The sequence below is a fragment of the Periplaneta americana genome, chromosome 2 (assembly GCF_040183065.1).
Source record: "Periplaneta americana isolate PAMFEO1 chromosome 2, P.americana_PAMFEO1_priV1, whole genome shotgun sequence".
Taxonomy (NCBI): Eukaryota; Metazoa; Arthropoda; class Insecta; order Blattodea; family Blattidae; genus Periplaneta; species Periplaneta americana.
In genome coordinates, this window is record NC_091118.1 from 17,626,629 (window position 1) to 17,651,952 (window position 25,324).

The following is a 25,324-nucleotide window of genomic DNA, read 5'->3' on the forward strand; positions in this document are numbered from 1 at the left end:
CCCGTGATTTTCAAACAGCTGTATGTCAGATACTGTTAAGAACAGAGCATATGTTCATATAATTTTTTTTCAAAATCACCAATATTGTCACCCCTCACATCATGTAACTTTCCTCCTGACTCACTCTGTATGTAATATCCAAGCGCATTGAGATAAATTTGCGCAACAAAAGTTAGGCTATCTAAATTTTACAACCAACTCGGCTCTTTTTACGATGGACGGAGAAAAATTCTTTCCGGCGCCGGGATTTGAACCCGGGTTTTCAGCTCTACGTGCTGACGCTTTATCCACTAAGCCACCCCGGATACCCACCCCGGTGTCGGAGAGAATCGTCTCAGTTTTAAGTTCCAACTCTTGGGTTCCCTCTAGTGGCCGCCCTCTGCACTACGTCATAGATGTCTATGAACCTAGGACCGAAGTCCACACATGTGCTGAGGTGCACTCTTTCACCGTATGATGACGCAGAATATCTGCATGGAAATATCATATGTACTTCGGTACATTAAAACAAAATATATCGGCTCTTTTTGCTGTGCACACGATGACACTCCAAGTTGCGCGGTGCAAGTTAACTTTCCTGACGCAATTCGATTTTGCATGTAATTTAAATTTCACCGTGGACTAGCACCTTTAGACTTCTGTGTAGCCTATTTCGTTATCAAACTCAATTGTGAAGGAGTTTGATAAGATAATCTTGACTCCTGATTGTTTATACTACAGGTACGTAATGTCTATAATTACAGTTTTTCGCTTCGTAACACTCTGTTACTTTAAAAATGAATAATTCGTCATAACAGCTTGCAAATCATTGGCGCAATTCGCTGTTTAGTATTTGTTTTCTTACGCTAGGCAGCCAAAATAATATAACATGACTTAATCTGGATTTAATTTCCACGTCACTGTTTCCACACAATTAAAGTTCCGAAGTTCTTTCTTTTTTCTGAATGACAATAAATTATTTTCCAATATCGCTACGTAATTGATTTAATTCGTTAGTGTAGGCCTATGATCTAGCTAACTAAAGTCCATCTTGTTATTTAGATGCTTATTAAATCATTTCATTTACGTATATAATATATTTCCAGGAATTTAATTTAATTTGGCGTGACATTCCAAAAAGTTCAAGGCCAACTCCCACATATCTCAACAGAGGTGAACGATCATCCAACTAGAAAGACAGCATTCTGTGGTTAGCACGATAATCCCACCAGTCGTTACAGATGGCTTTCGTAACCGGATTTGCTATCTATCGCAGCTCCCCAAATCATCACGATGCTGAGTGTGCACCGGTCCTATACAATGGCCGAAATTTCATGAAAAAACTTCCTCCCTATGAGGACTCGAACCAACGCTCATTCCGTAACATGAGCCCAGGTATAATGCCTTAGACCTCGACGCTACAGCTCGGAATTTTAATAACAGTTAACGTAAATTATAAAGGGTGATATTCTCAACATGACAAAGGGTCACAATTATTGTAAAATGGATAAAATATTAAAAGGTAGGCCTATAATAAGTAATAGTGTCAATGTAACGATACTCATTTCTTTAACATGGAACGTTTAAGTGCGCACCTATTCGGGAAAAATGTCCTGTAGGGGAGAGTCGGGTAGTATCGGACATCGGGTAATATCGGACAGTGCGTTTCTTTCATCTACCACCATATGGTAGTACCTGAATGACATGGTTACGTTTCTCTATGCGACATCACAGAAACGTAACCATGTCAATTAGGTACTATCATCGTGTGGTAGATGAAAGAAACTCACTGTCCGATATTACCCGATGTCCGATACTACCCGATTCTCCCCTAATACACTACATCAGCCGTAATTATTGAATACAAATAATTATAATATAGGCTGATTAACTCATGCACATAGGCTATAAATGTATTTAATCAAATTGAAGATATTAACACGTTTCTAATTTTCTTGTTATATGTTAGTGGGTTACATGTTAGAAGTTCTGGGTGCAATTTAGCTACAGAATTATACAACCGAGGGCCAAAATCACAGGTATGCTTTAGACCAGCAGATGTGAAACGTTTAGGTTCTACTAATGTTGAATTATTATTTCGTCTTGTGTCATGATTATGTGCCTGTAATATAAACATATTACGATTTTTATTTTTATTTTAGTACGTTATTTTACGACGCTTTATCAACATCTTAGGTTATTTAGCGTCTGAATGAGCTGAAGGTGATAATGCCGGTGAAATGAGTCCAGAGTCCAGCACCGAAAGTTACCCAGCATTTGCTCATATTGGGTTGAGGGAAAACCCCGGAAAAAACCTCAACCAGGTAACTTGCCCCGACCGGCAATCGAACCCCGGCCACCTGGTTTCGCGGCTAGACGCGCTAACCGTTACTCCACAGGTGTGGACTATTACGATTTTTATGATACAATTTTAACAGAGTATATTTATAAATTTGTTCAATATTAAATACATTAAATTCAGAATAAATTAATTTATTATTAATTAAGTTGGATAATCAAAATATTTCTTAAAACAAAATTTAATTATTCGTTTTTGTAGAAAATTTAAAATAAATAAAGACATAAAATAAATAAATACATATACTGTAAAATCAAATAAATACATGTATAATAAAATAGATAAATACACACATAAAATAAATAAATGACCAATAAATTTTTCCTGGAGCCGTGTTATCATTGACAGAGATCTTTTACATGTTGCACACGAAAACCCATAATTTGCTTTCGCCCCCGAAAAAGACATGTAAATTATAAGATATCCCACAAGACCGAGATAACACAGAGATTGCGAGACCGCAGAGAACAAAATTATTACTGTTAGTGAAATACTTACTTACAAATTACTTTTAAGGAACCCGGAGGTTCACTTCATGTTCGGAATTTTTAACTTTGTTAATTATGTTTTATCACACGCAAAAATAATATATAATTACATAGGAATCCGCTACTTAATCATTATTAATGTTCATAGCTTATTCTCGTGACTGAACTGGTCCAGTGGACTAACGGTCAGCGCGTCTGGCCGCAAAACCAGGTGGCCCGGGTTCGAATCCCGGTCGCGGCAAGTTACCTGGTTCAGGTTTTTTCCGGGGTTTTCCCTCAACCCAATACGAGCAAATGCTGAGTAACTTCCGGTGCTGGACCCCGGACTCATTTCACCGGCATTATTACCTTCATATCATTCACACGCAAAATAACCTATATGTTGATACAGCGTCGTAAAATAACCCAATAAAATAAGAAATAAAAATTGAATGAACTGTCATTAAAATTATAAAACGATATAACCTAATTTAAAATGCATCCAAATAAAAAAAAAAAACGAATGAAATATTTTGGGGGACAAGACTGTGGTAACTTTCGAGAAATATCACTTTTGTTGACGTCGTACAAAATTTTGTCCAATATTCCTTTGAAGATTAACTCCGGACGTAGATGAAATTATTGGAGATCATCAGTGTGGTTTTAGGCGTAATAGATTGACTACTGATCAGATTTTTTTTGTATTTGACAGATATTGGAGAAAAAATGGGAGTATAAGTGTACAGTACATCAGTTATTCATGGATTTCAAAAAGGCATATGCTTCGGTTAAGAGAGAAGCTTTATGTAATATTCTTATTGAATTTGGTATTCCTAAGAAACTAGTTCGATTAACTAAAATGTGTCTCAGTGAAACTTACAGCAGAGTCCGTATAGGCCAGTTTCTATCTGATACTTTTCCAATTCACTGCAGGCTAAAGCAAGGAGATGCACTATCACCTTTACTTTTTAACTTCGCTCTAGAATATGCCATTAGGAAAGCTTAGGATAACAGACAGGCTTTGGAATTGAACGGGTTACATTAGCTTTTCGTCTATCTATGCGGATGACGTGAATATGTTAGGAGAAAATCCACAAACGATTAGGGAAAACACGGGAATTTTACTTGAAGCAAGTAAAGCGATCGGTTTGGTAGTAAATCCCGAAAAGATAAAGTATATAATTATGTCTCGTCACTAGAATATTGTGCGAAATGGAAATATAAAAATTGGAGATTTATCCTTCGAAGAGGTGAAAAAATTCAAATATCTTGGAGCAACAGTAACAAATATCACTGACACTCGGGAGGAAATTAAACGCAGAATAAATATGGGAAATGCCTGTTATTATTCGGTTGAGAAGTTTTGTCATCTAGTCTGCTGTCAAAAAATCTGAAAGTTACAATTTATAAAACAGTTATATTACCGGTTGTTCTGTATCGCTGTGAAACTTAGACTCTCACTTTGAGAGAGGAACAGAGATTAAGGGTGTTTGACAATAAGGTTCTTAGGAAAATATTTGGGGCTAAGAGGGATGAAGTTACAGGACAATGGAGAAAGTTACACAACACAGAACTGGACGCATTGTATTCTTCACCTGACATAATTAGGAACATTAAATCCAGACGTTTGAGATGGGCAGGGCATGTAGCACGTATGGGCGAATCTAGAAATGCATATAGAGTGTTAGTTGGGAGACCGGAGGGAAAAAGACCTTTAGGGAGGCCGAGACGTAGATGGGAGGATAATATTAAAATGGATTTGAGGGAGGTGGGGTATGATGATAGAGAGTGGATTAATCTTGCACAGGATAGGGACCGATGGCGGGCTTATGTGAGGGCGGCAATGAACCTTCGGGTTCCTTAAAAGCCATTTGTAAGTAAGTAAGTATTTTCGTACTTTTTAGCACATAAAAATAAATATATTTACATTTTTAGCACATAAAAATCCGCTCCCTAATAATGATGATGAATAAGTTCTGTTGATAAACGCGTTAACGTACGTGAAAATGTACTGTATGTGTCATCATCATAACGTGACTACAGGCTTCTGTTGGGTACTGTTTACAATGTCTCACAACTGCACGTGCTTTCTGCCCCTTGCTCCTTGCATCAATGCGCAAGAGCGACGGTCATCTGTTCAACATGGCGACTAGCACACTTATCGAACAGCTGCACGGCCGTTCCCTTGGCCGGCATTAGTCTGCAACACGCAGTGAAGTGGTTCAGTTTGTGTGGTGCTTAATCGTGACAGAAGCTGTGCAACGCCTCCAGCCCACATGTGAGTCCGTCTATTATTATTATTCCACAGATAATCAACACTACTTCATACTAGTTTGCCGGCTATCATCTATGCTTGCAGTGAAAGTAGGCTTTATGGTGCTTTGGAGTCTGTGGGAAAGCGCATATCTGAGTTTTCTCTGTGAATTTTGACTCTCGGCGTTATTAGTAGTTATTGGTACAGTGTGCTTCAAAAATGTGTGTACACAACAAACGTCATGTCATAGTAAGCATCTTTGAATGGCGTTTCATGAGAAGAAAATGGAGAAAGTGGGTGGGAGAAGACACATAGTAGTTGCATTGCTGTTATTTTCGAAGTCAAATCTCAGTCTATTTATCCATTTACCCATTTACACACACAAAATTTTCATTCATGTTTTCTGCCCAAGCGCAGTTCTTTAACTGCAAACCCAGCATCCTCCAATCTTTCCCATTTTCCGACTTTCATATGAACAATATACCTTAATGGCATCTATCATCTGATATCTTCTTCTGCCCCAGCTTTTCTCCCGTTCACCGTTGTAATCTAGGTGTATTGAAATATGCTCTTCAAACACTAAAATGTGGTATTATTACTTTTGTTGAGTTTATTTATACACACTTTGACATTATGTCATATCGCGTGTGTAGAATCTTTGAGTTTATTAGTAGGCCATGGACCATTGTTTTGATTCTTTTTCTATTGTTATACGGTAGGGGAGACTGTTGTACCTTTAGCATAGTGTATCTTGGAACATTTTTTATTTTTTAATTTTTGCTGCTACTTAGAGGACTCAAACTGATGTAGATTGTAGAGAAAGCCGCTAAGTAGCTCTGGTCGTAGTTTCAGTTTGATTTATTACAAAGTGTGAGTTCTGTGCACAAAAGAATTTTTTTTAGTACCAAAAGTAAATATTTCGTTCATTGATATATGTTTTCTGACACAAAACCAGATTGTATTTGTTACTATCCATCAAGTACAGTGTGTTCTCTATCATCTGGTGAGTAATAACAATAACATATTTTAATATCCATGATTTATTCGAATCTCTAGTTTTGGGAGCCATATTTGTTTAAACGTGCACCCTCTTGTACCTTTGAACACAAACATCTTGTACTATGGAACATGTTCCAAGGTACATGATACTATCGGTTTTTGTTTTTCTTTTATTTTAAGATCATGTCACGAAGTAAGTCTGAAATTAAGAGACTCACAATTGATCCGGATGCCTTGAAGAAAGCTGTTGAAGCAGCTATTGTTCCTCCAGGAATTAAAATCTCAATCAGAGAAGCCTGCTCTGGTTTATGATGGCAAATACATTTTAAATATGATTGTCAGTGTTTTAGAGCTATATGCCCACCTATATTCCATGTTTTCCAACTTACAAGAGGGTATGCTCCAAGGTACATGAACCTGTTGTACCTTTGAACACATTGCATATCCCTTCATTTTATTTTTTCCATCCTTAATATATCTGTAAATCAAGAGAATACATACAGGAAGTTGTAAAGGAATCTTCAATAATTATTTCAAGCATTTTTTCATTTAAAAAATTTCATTTTCCAAAATTCAAAAAAATAAAATGTGAAAAGTGTTTAAAGGTACAACAGTCTCCCCTATATATGGCTTGTATTCATTAGAGTGAATCGGGGGAAGATGCCTGACTTTTTCTTTGATTGAAAATTTAAGACAGACTACTGTTCATTTAGTTTCGAATTTCATATAGCAATATCAAAGTCTGGAAGGTATTCTGAAACTATATTATTGGTACAAAACAGAAAACATTAATTATCTTGTTTATAAATACAGGTTTTCTTCTTACCTGCACTGTAGGCATCTTTCCCCGATAGTCGGGTAAGATGTCAAATGCAATTAACACATTTACTGATATATGTATTTTGCCTGAACTTGGTTTGATACATGTATATAACAAAATTGACTTAATCTAAACCTCATGGACACTTTTTCACTCGTTTATCACTACTTAAGAACACAGTCATTGCACATATTTTATTGCCGTGTGCAAGACTCGTGAAACCACTTCTTGCACGCAATGAATTCAATCCAGTACATTTTTTAGGCGGCGTTTAATGGCACGATAAGGAATCCGGTATGCTTGCGATGCTCTAAAACAGTACATACCCTCTGTTATAACATGTTCCATCGCAAGTTGAAGACTGTCCTCAATCCACTGACTTCTATCACAGGATCTTACGCAATGTTTACACATTCCCTGCTGTAAAACAAAAAATAAAACTCTTGCAACAAGGTGCCATCTTACCCCGAAAAAAGTGATCATCTTCCCCAAGTATCGGGGTAAGATGCCTAGTGCTGTGACGCAACCTAAGATGGCGGAACAAGGTCGTTGGTTGTTAACAATACAAACTTAAGAACCTTCACTACAATATCCATTACAAAGATTTGACAGTTATTACGAATTCAAGGATGTATTAAAATTTTAACATAACTTTGCAATTATTTTATTTTTTTTATTTATTTTAGTTGGTTATTTAACGACGCTGTATCAACTACTAGGTTATTTAGCGTCGATGAGATTGGTGATAGCGAGATGATATTTGGCGAGACGAGGCCGAGGATTCGCCAGAGATTACCTTGTATTCACATTACGGTTGGGGAAAACCTCGGAAAAAACCCAACCAGGTAATCAGCCCAAGCGGGGATCGAACCCGCGCCCGAACGCAACTTCAGACCGGCAGGCAAGAGCCTTAACCGACTGAGCCACGCCGGTGGCATTTTTTTATAACAGAAAAATGAGCTGTTATCTTGCATTTCTTCTTCTCATAACAAGAACACGTGGCAAAATGAGTTAGCTTCCACTCTACAGACATTCAACTGTCTCAGTGATCATGAAGACATGCGAGTGGCGTTCTCTCTTGGAAAGGTGTGAAACTACAAAGAAATAAGCATCTGCCCCCGGTAGTCATCTCCCCCCGATTCACTCTATGGAATTCAGTCTTCCTACATTCCGCAGAGGTGTATTACTTATGTGCCAGAGAAGTTGTCAGAAGAATTCTTACCGTTACCTTGCGGTAACGCCGGTAGTGGCAGGAATGGAACTGTTTCGAAACATATATTGAGGTGAGTTTTTTCTTACTGTCGGGATATGGGGAGAGGGTTAAGCCGATTACTTACGTATTTGTTGACATTAACTTCGACGGTCAACATGGACACGGAGCATTTGATTTGTGTTGTGGAATGTTGCCGTACACAACCGATGATAACAAATACCCTGCGTACGACTTGGCCGCACAAAACACAGTTCGAAGGAGGTTATGGTAGCACACAGACCGTAGAGACAGCCATCTGTTGCTATGACGTTCAAGTTATACCGTACACGTTCTCAAATTTAGATTGAACGCCTTGATTAATAGGCAACTTCTCTGACACAAAAGCTGAAACTCGCTTCAAATCGCTGACTCATCAACAATGACGTCATGACACACTTTGAAATGAACACCCAGTATGATCATATCGCATGTGTAGGATCTTTGTGTATATCGGTAGGCCGTAAATATTGTTGTGATTCTGTTTATATTGTCATTTGTTATAAATGGCATGAATTCATTTTAATTTTAAATTATCATGAAATGATGATCAAGACGGTGATGACTCATGGTATGTAAATTACAATCCGGTATTTCCTTTTTTGACTGAGGGAAACTATGAAAAATCTAGTCTGATTGACCAGCCACGGGGTTTGAAGTTTCGACCCGCGCCTCCCGAAATTTAGCACTGAGCTACTTCGCTCGATAAATGTGGTAATCTTCTTCTTCTTCTTCTTCTTCTTCTTCTTCCAACAAATGTCACGTTTAAATTTCGTCACTGCCTCGTGAGTTACTGGGCATTTTCTGTTCTCATATTGATGTCCTTGCTGTACGATAAGCTTGATAAGAACTGAATTATTTTGTTTACTTCGCACGATATCTACACGAAGATAAATTTCGTGGACTTGACTTATTCTCTGTGGTTTCAAGTGGTGCAGAATGACTAGAAATCGGCGAACCACCTTAAGATTCGCGGCAAGAAACTTATATATATTTTCCCCATTGAGAGAGACTCTTAGAACGTCTGTTTTTGTGTGTGTTCTATGTTGTCTCAAGCGGTTAACTCCCAGCATGATGCCTACATAACCAAAAACTTGATAAAAGTGAAAAATGACCTTTAAAACAGGAATATAGTCAATCTATAGTCTGCTTCATTGTTTATAAAACTGGGGGTCACGACACCTAGGAGGATGGTAGTACTGTAGGCCTACAAGTAGGGTGACCAGACGTCCTCTTTTGTCCGGGGTCCAGGTGAATTTAAAAAAAATCAAGAAACGTTCTCCTTTTCGTAACTTGCATGTCTGATATTTTGAAATTATCTGATTTGACGCCTTTCTCAAGTAGGCCTGATTTCCCTATAGGTGGCAGCAGCATCGACGGAATATACTCTTTGCCAACAATCATAACTCTCTTTGCTCCTATTTGTTATGGTCGTTGCTTTCATATGTAGCTAACTGTAAAATCATTATTATTACGTTTTTCATAATTATTTTGTAATTAAATGGATATTAATATACTTTTAAGTATGATATCAGCCTAAATTTGTACTGTAAATATTTTGTAATAAAATAGATATTGACGTAATTTAAAGTATAATAAGCCTAAATCAAAATACATATTTTCTGTCCTCTTTTTTCCAACAATGTTCTCCTTTTTGAAGCTTTGAGTCCTCTTTTTTATCGATATGAATCTGGTCATCCTACCTACAGAGTACCATATAAAGGGGGTTGCAAAATGAAAATAATTTGGCATGTAAAAATGGAATAAAACACATTTTCTGAGAAAAATGGACACACTATATCATGAAAATACACTCATTAGACTCACGATTGTTAAAATACATTTATTATAAATACTAAAGTCCAAAATGCAAATTTAGAAAATAAAATGGATGGGTTTTGATTTAAAAGTTGTGTCCATTCATGGTTCCACATTAGAAACACACAAAATCAATAGTTTTTTAACAATAACAGACGATTTCTGTATTAGTTTTCAATACCACCAAGTTCCTTTGACACAGGTGAGACATGACGAAAGGAAGTAAATGTTTTCAAGGCTTCTGTGACTAAATTTCCGTATTCATTTTTACAGCCAAACCAAAACTTACATAAATCTTTCAATATGCAGTATATTGTAGCTGTAGTGTTTTATCGGTTTACAGTTCGATGGGTTGATTTTTGGTATCAACTAGTAACCTTACAGTTGCAATAAATTTTTTTGTGAAAAGAATTGAGTAGCCAATTTATTTTGTCACAAATTAATTATCAAATACATAAGCAACAATTTTAACTACTTCTTTAGACACTTAATGTCTTTTTATTGAAAATTCCTACCACAATAATATTTTAACGTAAAACGGTAAATTCTCAAAGTATCCTATAGGATACAACAGGTTAATAGGCTATATGCTATAATTTTAATAGAACAATAGAAAAAAAAATGGTAAGAAAATTAAAATTTCGTAATACTATAATATTGTACAACATATAAAATATGGACATTGCGATAGTTGTTTTCTTTACGGTCCGACTCGGTTTAATAAACTAGTGTGAGAAATGAAGCTTTGCCAATTTAAGGGTTGTGGCGTTGTGGATACTTAGTGGGGAAAATGACCGGTATAATTTATGTAAAACTCTACACACATCTTGTTCCTTAGCAACCCTCAACTTACAATTACTGGAAAAACAAATGAAGTTTGAACATAATCGTAAGTTATATCTATTACGCTCAAGATATACTAGTGGCTAGAGCAGCGAATTCTGAATTTATTTTCTTGTACTGGTGACGATATTCATTAAAAGTTCAAGTTATTTGTTCTGTGATTATGCTGAGATGGTTCTCATCAAGCGGTGAATCTATGATTATTTGAAATCACACAACCACAAACCACTTAAACGTTCCACACAATTCGCGGCCATCTTTTAATGAAATTACTTCTGAACAGAGTAAAGGATATTCAAATGCATTCACTGTAGGTCTGTTATCAAATCCACACCAGATAAAGAAAAGAACAGTAACGGAAGTCTGTGGTGAGGAAAATTATTCATGTTGGACGCACTGACAAACTTCTAATAATAGCGCTGGTGTGCCGCATACATTGCGTTGCACACTTGTCGTTCTTCACTCCTCCAATAAACGTTTGGTTCTGTCCTCTTTGAAAGAGTGGTGGTTTTAGCAGTATCCGTTATAATTAAGTATTGGTTTTACTTTCTGTGAATATGTGATTTGTGCTACTGTAAATTCTGCAATGCTTGGGAAAAGTGGCATAAGTCAGTTTCCACAAACATTTTTTATTAATTTATTGACAACTTATGGAACATCTGCTCGCTTGGGAAAAGAGACATAAGTATTTCTCCCATTACAATAATTCATATAGAAGAAAATCAAATCGACATAAACCAGTGTGAAAACGGGTTTTTCCTTCTCCTGTAAAATTAATTAACATTCTTGACTTGTGCCACTTTTTCCGAACACTACAGAATTTAGACTGCATGAATTAAAAATCAGAAATTTTCAATAATAATAAATGCTTATTGCCAAGTAACAATTTTACAATACAAGTAAGTAATAGACACCAATTTTTAATCCGACGTTTTTGCGATTGAAAGGACATTAATGTCCTACAGGACATAACTGACAGGACATTCAGGAAAGGACATTATCGACCGGTACTACTATCCTCCAGGACATAACTGACGAGTCCAAAAGACCGCCAGTCCTAGTCTAATATATCCATTTCAGACAGTGCCTCCAAAAAAAATTCTAATAAATTCATAGTGGATGCAGATATTATGATAAGGGGTGTGCTGAAAGAAATACTGCAACTGCCTAATGACCTTCCTACAGATATGTTATATACTGACACAAAATTCAAGGGATTAGGTTTATTCTGTTCAGCATGGGAATTACACTTACAAAATATAAACGGATGTAAGATATTGCTTAAATCCAATAATTCCTTCCTACATGCTACAAGGAAATTATCCCAAGAAATTACATCCAGTCTCACAGCACTCAATATCACCGAATCAGCAAATATTTTGGACAAGTACGGCACTGTAGATAGGCGAAAGGTACGGCAAGTATTAAGAGAAAAAGCGTCTGAGAACTGGAGCTAGAAAAAACATAAAGGCAAAGGCGTGCTCTTATACCAACAATATACCCCGGCCAATAAGTGGATCCGGAATCACAAGGGTCTTTCCTGTAGTGAGTGGAGGGAAGCAATCAAGATGAATGCGAACGTGTCAGCTGTGCGTAGTGTACCTGGCAGGTCTTCGGGCAGTAACCTCTGTCGACGTTGCGACAGGGAGGTTGAAACCCTTGCCCATGTCCTGGGGGTCTGTCCACACGGTGAACTTCTACGAAATACGCGGCATCATACAGTAAGATCTATAATAGCAACTGCCTTAAGGAACAAAGGTTATTCAGTATATGAATAAGTACACGGCATACCCAGTGAGGGCAGTAATCGAAGAATCGACATCATTGCATTTAAACCTCCCTCTCTTGAAGGTTACATCATAGACCCTACTGTGAGATTCGAATCGCACGAACACCAGCCAGAAGAAGTACACGAGGAAAAAAGGAATATATATGAACCTTCCATCAGTTTTTATAAGGACAAATACCATCTGGAATCCATCGTCATTACGGGACTAATGATAGGAGCCCGTGGGACCATACCCCGGTTCCTAGTCGACTTCTGTAAATCTTTTGGCCTGCATAAAAATATTTTAAGAGATCTAACAATTGCAGCACTCAAAGGCTCAATAGCTATTTTCAGGCATCATACATATGGACCATGACTAATTCGCATCTCCTTGACGTTACTTCGTTTAACATCATGTGTTTCAATATAATTCAAATTGTTTATTTTTCACTCTAACAACAACTTATCGCTAAGCCTCAAGGCTTTTACTCTATTGTATCATGGCACTCTTTGTCGACGGCAACCTGTAGTGGTTACAGGAAGAAATTCAATTAAAAAATTATATATATATAAATTTACAAAATGCAATGTTATCACGTAGTAGAAACATGAATAGTGGATATGACGTAATATATTGCATGGTTGCTAAGTAATCGTTTCTAAGACAATGTTATTTTGTTGTTGTTTTGATTAATTCAAAGGAAAATGGATAAGTTAGTAATGAATGATATTGTAAATCTTGTTTATTTTTTTCAGTTCAAGATTTATGATAAAATAACTAGGCCATGATTAATACATTGTTGTTGATTGTTTCAATACATTTATTTAATAAGATGAGTGTCGTGTTTGAATGTTGGTATGCTTGTCAGGGCGACGATTTTAGCTTTTTTCTTACAGGTACGTTGCATAAAATTGTGTTTTGAAGGCGGTGATGACGTCATGGAATACTAGTTGCTAGGTAAATTTTCTGGCACCAGTGCCAGAATTAGGCCAATTGTGCACGATTTATAAGTTATCGTCATAACAAGCGTGTTTTAATGCTAGGATTGCATAAAAATATTTCAGTTTGTTTTTCTTTGTTTTTTTGTATGATTAAAGGAATTTGAAGAATAAAATATCATCCACACCTGTGGAGTAACGGTTAGCGCGTCTAGCCGCTAAATCAGGTGGCCCGGGTTCGATTCCCGGTCGGGGCAAGTTACCTGGTTGAGGTTTTTTCGGGGTTTTCGCTCAATCCAATATGAGCAAATGCTGGGTAACTTTAGGTGTTGGACCCCACTTCACCAGCATTATCAGCTTCATCTCATTCAGACGCTAAATAACCTAAGCTGTTGATAAAGCGTCGTAAAACAACCTACTAAAAATAATAAAATATCGATGGCCTAGGTCTAATACCTACCACATATGTATTTTTTTTTTTCAGAAGACACATGAAACTATACAGGGTGTTTCAAAAATACGGGTCATAATTTCAGGTAGGGCCTATGTATTTCCCACATGTAGACAATCAAAATAGTTCATTACAACGTGTCCGGAAATGCTTCATTTCCGAGTTATGGCCTTCACAACATTGAAATTCACTGTATACGACAAAAAATTGTCCTTCTTCGTCTTCTTCACTTAAAATGTATTTTAAAGAAAATCAAATGATAGTTACTAGTTGTGAATTGCAGAAACTCTACATATCCAGGCAGTTCAGATCTTTTTGCAGAAAATACTTATTATTATTATTATTATTATTATTATTATTATTATTATTATTATTATTATTATTATTATTCTTTAATAAAAAAATAGTCACCTCAAAATACCAAACGCTTTTGTAAGATAATCAATTTTTTGTGCCTCCTGAACAGTGGCGTAGCGAAACTAATTATTTTGAGTGGGCCAGATATGCAGGGTTAAAAAGTGCCTGACCCATCTCCTGACAATGCTGCTGCCGTCAACTCTCTTGAAACTCATTCTCGGAAGTCTTATTTAATAACATGCAAAATTATGATAAACAATAATGCAAGGCATACCTATACAAACTCTTCATAGAATAAAACTGGAGCCGTCGAGATTTCCTAGCAACGAATCTGTCGATTGCTGATGATGGGTCCTTCAACAAATACCAACTTTTCTCCCTCTCCATGGATAGAATTGCTAGATTACAAAGCCTTGTGCTTGACTTGATTGTCGAATTTTTCTTCGTTTCAGAGCTTTGAAAAGTTTTATATCATTGTCGTAATGAAGGACAAACATTTACTTTTTTTTACTGGGTTATTTTACGACGCTGTATCAACATCTAGGTTATTTAGCGTCTTAATGAAGTGAAGGTGATAATGCCAGTGAAATGAGTCCGGGGTCCAGCACCGAAAGTTATCCAGCATTTGCTCGTATTGGGTTGAGGGAAAACCCCGGAAAAAACCTCAACCAGGTAACTTGCCCCGACCGGGATTCGAACCCGGGCCACCTGGTTTCACGGCCAGACGCGCTGGCCGTTACTCCACAGGTGTGGACAACATTTACTAATATCCATTTTTGGAGCCTGAGGTGCTTCCGATAATGAATTTTCAAGAGCAAGAATATCGTCTAAACATACCAAATAAAATAAGGTGTCAAATTTTTCTAGCTGATGTAACAATTTTTAGGCCCAATCCAACACAGTTAAATTGGCTCTTGAAGAAATGAACACATTTTTGACTTCTTACCTTAATGCTATCGACTGTAACTATTGCTCTGGATCCATGGTTTAGTTCTAATGTCGAGTATTGTCCATAAAAAGCAAAAATTCGCATATTTTTTGGGTGGGCCTGGGCTCACCTGGCCCACCCGCTGGCTACGCCAATGCTCCAGAAGAATTTACTCAAATGGACGTGAGATTTCTGCAATTCACGATTCAATTGTCCCCAGCAGAAAGAAATTAATATATTTTCAGCAGTGAACACCAAATTCTCCAGGGGGAGACGATTTCCCCTCCCCCCCTCGATCAATTCGCACCCTGGTTGTATAACATAGCGAAATCCTTTAAAGTAGCGCAGATGATATATGAAATGAACGGAAAGTTGAGTATGTTTGTGGATGTGGAATGATAGATGAAAACGGGAGTACTCCGATAAAAATCTATGCATATGCTTTGTCCACCACAAATCCCATCATGGTCTAGCGCGTATCAGACGCGGCTACGATAATACAGTAATATGCGTCACAAGAGCGGTATGTTGACGTTTTCACGGTCGAGGAAAAGATTGAAAAAGCGAAACAAACATACCGCTCGTGTATCGTACATTATTTTGTGCGAAGATGGTTTATTACATACCTGAAAGACGAATTTCTAATTAGTTGCAATGAAATCTCCATGTTGGTTTCTGTTTAATGACGCCAACTTCGGAAAACCAAAATATCTTTCTTCAACATTGTTGCTGTAAAATGTTTTCTGTGTTTACTATACTCCAGCAGGCCGTGATATACGTCTGTCTTTTTTTTCCCCCAGTCTATAAATGCGAGCTTAAAACAAACGGTAAGGTTATGTAATGATTTATTTTTCATTTTAATATTTTAACAATATTATTTATATAACATATTGCAGTAATAACATCGGCATCTGGAATCTTGTTGATTATTTCACGGCTCCCTTAATGTTAGTTGTATAGGAATGGAATAAGTTTCGTGGAGTAGTAGACTTTACTTAATTTTTGCAAATATTTAAAAACAATAATTAACATTGCAATTTAGGTGAAATTGCAGTGGTAAGTTTCCAATTTATAATTATTACTATGTTAAACGTCTCTAAAAATAATATGTTAAAAGCCTAAAGCGACGTTTTGTTCAGTGATCTCAGGATTGATTCCGCTCAGAAACTACAGCGTGTTCATAACGCGTGCGTCCGCTTCATTTGTAATGTTCGATACTATGATCATATCTCACCTTCTTTCAAGAAGTTATCATGGCTTAGGTTACATGAGAGGAGAAATCTGCACTCACTTTCTCTCTTATATCGAATTATGCACTCTTCATCCCCCTATTATTTATTCGCTCGATTTCATACTCTCTCTCGCTATCATAATATTAATACTCGATCACAACGCGATAACACGCTAGAAATTCCACTTCACACATCATCTCTGTATTCCTCATCTTTCACTGTTGCTACCTCTCGTCACTGGAACTCTCTGCCGCCTGAAGTCAAGGGCTGCCGAACATTGAATTCTTTCAAATCCAAGTTAGAAAATTATCTTATGACGAGTTGCCAAACTAACTTACTATTATGACAAGTGTTGTATTGCATGTTTCCAAGTATTCACTTTTTTTATGTTCTAATGATATTCAACTTATTTTATATTTTTGTTTTCATATTTTCCGATAATGTTATATCTCTAATGTGATAAGTTGAGCTATATATAATCTTAATTTTCCTTATTGTGTGTACTTAGAAATATTGTATTCACTGTATACTTTGTACTGCACTATTTTATTACTACTATTATTATTATTATTATTATTATTATTATTATTATTATTATTATTATTATTATTATTATGAATAATTGTCCTTTTTTTGTATGCCTCATTTATTTTGACCTGCTGTTCACATATTATTATGCTTTTTTCTTTCTTTCTGTATGTTATATATTATGTCTGATTTCTTCTTATTTGTTGTTTATATTTTATTATTATTATTATCATCTTATTCAGTTTTGTGTGTAAAATTGTAGTGTAATTTGTAAATTTGTAGTGTTTTTGTAACGCAGTCCTTACTCCTGGTTGAGTGTTAGAGAAGGCCGTATGGCCTTAACTCTGCCAGGTTAAATAAATCATTATTATTATTATTATTATTATTATTATTATTATTATTATTATTATTATTATTATTATTTAAAGCAGTAAAATGAATGTCGCGCTTAAGCGGTAAGAAGAGGGAAATTGTTATGTGTGTTACGTTGGGAATACTGAATGTGGTATTTCACACTTACCGCGTATTGGTTCTGTGCGGAAAACAAGCAAACACGCACGATCTCGCACAAAAATATTTACGTGCGCTGCTACGATAATAAAATATTTACGTGTAAGTCCTCGTTATGAATGAAACCAGACTTCACAGTTTTGCGGAAATACTCTTTGAATGACATGCAGCTGCTGTAACAAGGAGCATACAGACAGATCCCTCCTCCCAGACCGGAAATTAGATTCAGAGCTATGCAAGGTCGACTGCCCTGACCATAGACTTACTAAAGCCCTGACAGACCTACGGTAACGCTCGTGTTCCTTGTCCATGATCCACGGATCCCCGCAGGCGGTCTACACACTACACATACCATAAGCATAGGAACGCAACCCAAACAACAAACATTTCACCAGCAGACTCGATTTGCCTCAGTTCGCTTTTCAATTTCGTAAGACCTTACCACTTGTTACTAATAAGTGGAACACTGTTGGAGATAAACCATACAATATGATATAAGTGTTCGAAAGAAGTCAGTTATTCTGACATACAGTGTGTGAAAGAAAACTTTACTTTTTTTTTAATGGCATCCATAGGCGTAGTTATACTCCCCCACAAACTTGGCCGAACTCTTTATTTTTCTATTACTTACAAATGGCTTTTAAGGAACCCGGAGGTTCATTGCTGCCCTCACATAAGCCCGCCATCGGTCCCTATCCTGAGCAAGATTAATCCAGTCCCTACCATCATATCCCACCTCCCTCAAATCCATTTTAATATTATCTTCTCATCTACGTCTCGGCCTCCCCAAAGATCTTTTTCCCTCCAGCCTCCCAACTAACACTCTATATGGATTTCTGGATTCGCCCATACGTGCTACATGCCCTGTCCACCTCAAACGTCTGGATTTAATGTTCCTAATTATGTCAAGTGAAGAATACAATGCGTGCAGTTCTGCGTTGTGTAACTTTCTTCATTCTCCTGTAACTTCATCCCTCTTAGCCCCAAATATTTTCCTAAGAACCTTATTCTCAAACACCCTTAATCTCTGTTCCTCTCTCAGAGTGAGAGTCTAAGTTTCACAACCATACAGAACAACCGGTAATATAACTGTTTTATAAATTCTAACTTTCAGATTTTTTGACAGCAGATTAGATGACAAAAGCTTCTCAACCGAATAATAACAGGCATTTCCCATATTTATTCTGTGTTTAATTTCCTCCCGAGTGTCATTTATATTTGTTACTGTTGCTCCCAGGTATTTGAATTTTTTCACCTCTTCAAAGGATAAATTTTCAGTTTTTATATTTCTATTTCGTACAATATTCTGGTCACGAGACATAATCATATACTTTGTCTTTTCGGGATTTACTTTCAAATCTATCGCTTTACTTGCCTCAAGTAGAATTCCCATGTTTTCCCAATCCTTTGTGGATTTTCTCCTAACATATTCACGTCATCCGCATAGACAAGCAGCTGATGTAACCCGTTCAATTCCAAACCCTCTGTGTTATCCTGGACTTTTCTAATGGCATATTGTAGAGCGAAGTTAAAAAGTAAAGGTGATAGTGCATCTCCCTGCTTTAGCCCACAGTGAATTGGAAAAGCATCAGACTGAAGCTGGCCTATACGAACTCTGCTGTAAGTTTCACTAAGACACATTTTAATTCCATTAACGTTAGAAAATATTGAATTCAAAATATTTCTCTTGCTTTTGTTTATGATTCATTTTCAGTGCTTAAATTGATTAATTAATGTCTTCAGATCATGTGTCTGAGCTGTATTATTTATTTTAAATTTCTGAATGTATAAGAATTTTTTTGCCTCATTTGGGGAATGGAAGCACTGTAATTTTTTTTGTAACAGTCTGTACTCATGTGTTAGAAATCTGCAGGTGATTAGGCCACCACTTGGAGAAATATGAATAACATACTGCACAACAATGCAGGAAAAAGAAAAGTGATCCCGGTATAATGTGTAAACTTAAAGACGAGATTAAATAAAATAATTAGAGTTTACATTTCATATGATATCTTGCTTTTTAAATAAACAAATTCAGCCACCGGCGTAGTTCGGTCGGTTAAGGCGCTTGTCTGCCGATCCGGAGTTGCGCTCGGACGCGGGTTCGATTCCCGCTTGAGCTGATTACCGGTTGGATTTTTTCTGAGGTTTTTCCCAACCGTACGGCAAATGTCAGGTAATCTATGGCGAATCCTCGGCCTCATCTCGCCAAATACCATGTCGCTATCACCAATTCCATCGACGCTAAATAACCTCGTAGTTGATATAGCGTCGTTAAATAACCAAGTAAACAGATTAAAGTAAATGTAAAATTGGTTCACCGCTGTGGAGTAATGGTTAGCACGTCTGGCCATGAAACGAGCGGGCCCATGTTCAAATCCTGGTTGAGACAAGTTACTTGGTTGGTGATTTTCCAGGGTTTTTCTTCAACCAAAGCAGAATTGCTGGGAAATTTTCGGTGTTGGACCTCGGACGCATTTCGCCATCATTAATTCACACATCATCATCCATACAAAAACCACGTTAAGTTCACGGTGCGGCGTGCTGTACTTGTACAAGAGCACGGCCGTTCGGCTACCCAATCATTCACAGAATAGGAGTGGTAAGCACAATAAGCCTGAGGCTCCAGTGCAAGCCTTCGAGTCTCTCCTCTGTACAAGAGGAAAAAAAAGTAAAATTGTCTGTATATTTTGTTACAATTTTACTTTATTTTACAATACCTTTTATTAAATGATCATATTCCGATATAATGCACCAAGGTCAAGCTATAACGGAGGAGGGGATAATCTCGTTGTATCTGGAGTCCATGCTTTTGTTTTGCCCCCACCCCAAAGGAAACGGTTCTCTCTCCGCCTGTAATGGCATCCTATATTAAAATATTTTGATATTCCGAATCTTCATTATGAATGTGTAGAAATTTTACGCATTCACGCGTTTCCTATCTTTGAACTATTTAATTAAACTTGTTTCGTGGACTTCAAATTTGAGACAAATATGTATGTAAAATCATGCTGAGTCGACCATAAAGCTAAACAAAACACAATCACAAACTTGAAAACAGATGCCCAAAATGAAGACCATTCGCAGCCAAACAATGTCCCAGCCTATCACGAAAAGTCCATTGTCTTTCTCACAGTTACATGACTGATCAGTTCCATCTTATATCTACTAAGGACAGTTTTGTATTGAAAATTTAGAGCAGTTTATTCCAAAGCCTTCGTAAAACTGCACTGTAAGAATTAAGTAACAATAAGTGTACTGCAATGGATCTATTTCAGTATAGTTTTATGTTATGAAGAATGGTTTCCCTAGCAACAACAAGTTTCTGTGTGGGAATTCTAATTCTCAAGGCGTAACAGCAATATCTATAAATACAGGAAAAAAAAAAAAAAAAAAAAAAAACGATAGTGCAACAAATGAATTAGATTACCTTTCCTATTTAGTAACCATGACAACGTATCATCAGAACAAAACACTCGTACGTATCGTGCCATATCAGTGAGAGTAGTAATAGCACAAAATAAGATCCACTTTTCCCATCTCTTTCGTCTTTTTTTTCTGAGGTATACCTTCTTGTCCTGCATTACACCCACCATAATGACCCCGCTAGGTTAAGTGACGTCATATGAGATGTGAAGATGTGGAGAAAGTCGAGGATAAACATTGTGGTAGGTTTATAGCAGCAACACAGAGAAAAAAATACTGGTTTCCATGAGAAGAAGAACTCTCTTGCAGGTTCTGTTAACAAGCCAAGAATTTAGACAATACTTAGTTTATTTATTATTGAAGATGTTACATTGACATTATCACTACACGTAACGCGCTTAGAATTGTATCTTCTAAACAACGTAAGATTTTACTTCTAAAGAGAAAGCTCTCACTCATGAGGTCGGGGTTCGTAAGCCAAGCCAAAGCTTTATATTTGTAGAACAAATCAGCTGGGGAACAGGTTTTGTTCCTATCTTTCCGTACATATTATCTCTTTCTCTCTCTCTCTCTCTCTCCCTCTCTCTCTCTCTCTCTCTCTCTCTCTTGGCTTCATTATCGTATCTGAAGTCTCTGAAGATCTGTCATTTAGTTTATCGGCTGGCGATTTTATACACGGGGATCCATTTATATTTACACGCATATTTTCAAAAATAGGGTAACACCGGGTCAATCACGGTGCGGCATGCTGTACTTGTACAAGAGCGCTGCCGTTCGGCTATCCCAGCCGCGGCGAAAATGCGACTCACGAGCACATTGTGGCTCGCAGTGCATTTCTCTTGCTTCCTACCTACAACCCCCACCCTCTCACTCACTGGAGTAAACTCCGTTCCATTTGTATTTGTCTCTGACCTGCGAGTGGCGTATCGTCGCAATGTCTCTCTCGAAACCATGTACCTCTATAAAAACGAAAGTTTCAAGTAGGATGGCAGGATGCATTCTTTTGCTGACAATATGATGAAAATATTAAATGTATGATTTGTTCACAAGTATTACTAGGAAAACGGTTGTATAACATAAAACGGCATTACTGTATAAGTTACTACATGTTACTGATGAAACATTAAAAGATTAAGTGTTATTATTATTATTATTATTATTATTATTATTATCATCATTATCATCTCTGTACGTCGATTCTTTTACAGCAAATGTACGAATAATGCGGTTAGATTTTCAATTTAAACTCACAGATTTACAATGTGACGTTAAATGAAAGCTAGATGTAAGGACTTGACAGATATTGAACTTTTCAAATCTTTGGAAAAAAATAAATATTTGAAGCTTCGTTCTTTCGCTTGCTCTGTTGAAGTCATGTTCGCTGTAACTTACGTTTGTGAAAAATTATTTTCAACAATGAAAATAGTAAAAATCAAATTTAGATCACGACTGACAGACAAATACCTTCGTGATCAACTACGATTGGCAGTAAGTGACATAATTTCTGATTTTGAAACTCTGTCGCAGAGACATTCTGAAGACAGTTAATTTTAGCTTGTGATAATGTGTCCTATGTTTTCTTATTCATTTCTTTCTTCGTTACTCGGGTGTCCCTCCATAGGTGCTTTGCACGTTGCAGCTTACACAGTGGCTCGGCGCACGATGGCCTTTTCGCCACGGCTGGGCTATCCGATCAGTCACAAGAATAGAAGTGATAAGCACTTTAAGCCTCAGGGTGCCTTCGGGTCCCTCCTCCGTACAAAAGAAAAAAATGGTGTTTTAAATGGGGGGGGGGAGTCCTAAAATTTTTATATTTTTCACCAGAATGTCCCCTTTAGGCCCGTAACACACTTGCAGAGTTTTCGCCAGCGAGAAATGTGTTGCGAGAAAATTAAAAAATTCATAACATGGATTCAAATGGACGTCCACACACACTGGAAGAGATTCTCGTTCGCGGCAAAAACCTCGCGCGAGTTTCTCGCTGGAATCGGTAGTTCAGCGAATTTTCTTGACACATTTATCAAAGATGTTTGACATTTTATACTCTTTATAACGATTGAATGTAGAAAAAGATATCACAGGTGGCGATGAATTGTATTGTTTTTATTTGAAAATGAGGAAAGATGGCTGATAATTATTGCAGTCAGAAACTTATCGAACTTGTACGATATCACCCGTAGGCCTATTTATACGATACTTACTTACTTACTTACAAATGGCTTTTAAGGAACCCGAAGGTTCATTGCCGCCCTCACATAAGCCCGCCAGCGGTCCCTATACTGTGCAAGATTAATCCAGTCTCTATCATCATACCCCACCTCCCTCAGATCCATTTTAATATTATCCTCCCATCTACGTCTCGGCCTCCCTAAAGGTCTTTTTCCCTCCGGTCTCCCAACTAATACTCTATATGCATTTCTGGATTCGCCCATACGTGCTACATGCCCTGCCCATCTCAAACGTCTGGATTTAATGTTCCTAATTATGTCAGGTGAAGAATACAATGCGTGCAGTTCTGTGTTGTGTAACTTTCTCCATTCTCCTGTAACTTCATCCCGCTTAGCCCCAAATATTTTCCTTAGCACCTTATTCTCAAACACCCTGAACCTATGTTCCTCTCTCAGAGTGAGAGTCCAAGTTTCACAACCATACAGAAGAACCGGTAATATAACTGTTTTATAAATTCTAACTTTCAGATTTTTCGACAGCAGACTGGATGATAAGAGCTTCTCAACCGAATAATAACACGCATTTCCCATATTTATTCTGCGTTTAATTTCCTCCCGAGTGTCATTTATATTTGTTACTGTTGCTCCAAGATATTTGAATTTTTCCACCTCTTCGAAGGATAAATCTCCAATTTTTATATTTCCATTTCGTACAATATTCTGGTCACGAGACATAATCATATACTTTGTCTTTTCGGGATTTACTTCCAAACCGATCGCTCTACTTGCTTCAAGTAAAATTTCCGTGTTTTCCCTAATCGTTTGTGTATTTTCTCCTAACATATTCACGTCATCCGCATAGACAAGAAGCTGATGTAACCCGTTCAATTCCAAACCCTGCTTGTTATCCTGAACTTTCCTAATGGCATATTCTAGAGCGAAGTTAAAAAGTAAAGGTGATAATTGGTGATTATTGTTTCCACAACAAGTAATCTCCTATTTGTGATATGCCATTCCCATCTAACCTAACCTCTTGTACTCCTACGAAGTCTATTCTATATCTAGCTAGTTCTTTTGCTACTAATGTTACCCCTCCTGTTCTATAAAGACTAGTTACGTTCCAAGTGCCAAATCTCAAATCCTTATTCCTTTGCTGTGGTCGTGCCAGAGATGAAAACTATAAAAACACGAAACTTAATGAAGAAATCTGGAGACAAATATCAGATTATCTGAAAATAAATAGGGCTATATTTTATTTTGATGAGATTTAATAGTAGTGATTAAACATTTGAAATAATGTATTTATATGTCTTAACAATTTACGTAATTTTAATCAGAATATAGCAAAGAATCCTCTATCATATCATGAATGGCAAAAAAAAAAATAAATAACTGTGGTCCACTGAACCTGAAATAACGCCTAAACGTATCATCATTCCAATCGAAACCAGTGTCCAAAACTCGCCCTTATTTTCGTAAGATACAATGTGATTTTCAGATATTTCTGGCTTTAAATTTAGGCCTACTTTTTCTTTCCATTAACAAAATATGTTCATGTAACTCCATTTCCTCATCATCTGAATACTCAGATTCAACATAGCGTTCGTACGTAATTTGTAAAGTACGACAATATAATAATAATAATAATAATAATAATAATAATAATAATAATAATAATAATAATAATAATAATAATAATTTATTTATTTAATCTGGCAGAGCTAAGGCCAGTAGGCCTTCTCTTCAGACCAGCCAGACTCTAATTCTAATTAAATACATTTGCTTACATAGTTATTACATTAATATCTAGATCATAAAACAACATGAAAGTAAATAATAAAAATTGGATAACTAATGTTAGTGTGACAATAATAAACACTGGTAAGAAATAGTTATAATAATAATGATAATAATAATAATAATATTAGTAGGGTAATAATAATAATAATAATAGTAATAATAATAATAATAATAATAATAATGAGATAATTTAGATATTTATCTGTGATATATATAACCATTAAACATACTTACAGGTTATATATTTAATCCATTTTGAATCTTGCGTACACTACTTTTGACACTTGAATATAATTAATTGATTAACTAGCGGATTTACTTGTGTTAATTATGTAAGATTTGTGCGGCTTACAGCTGTTTCAGTGCTTCACGCACCATCCTCAGAGCCTACTAGATCTCGGCGTCATCTCGAACTTCTCTGCCTGTTAT

General features: G+C 36.6%; 1 protein-coding gene across 2 annotated transcripts in view; it reads left to right on the forward strand.

Annotated features, from left to right (window-relative positions):
* Ldsdh1 (Lipid droplet subset dehydrogenase 1) overlaps nt 1-25,324 on the forward strand; it is a 219,110-nt gene that overhangs the window by 127,734 nt on the left and 66,052 nt on the right. Inside the window, exon 1 of one of the 2 annotated variants that reach the window (XM_069846616.1) lies at nt 4,929-5,083. The exons of the other annotated variant lie outside the window; for it this stretch is intronic. Within the exon in view, the coding sequence (XP_069702717.1) occupies nt 5,082-5,083 (2 nt within the window). The 5' untranslated portion in view covers nt 4,929-5,081. Of the gene's footprint in view, nt 1-4,928; nt 5,084-25,324 lie in introns of those variants that run through there. 2 annotated transcript variants of the gene reach the window in all.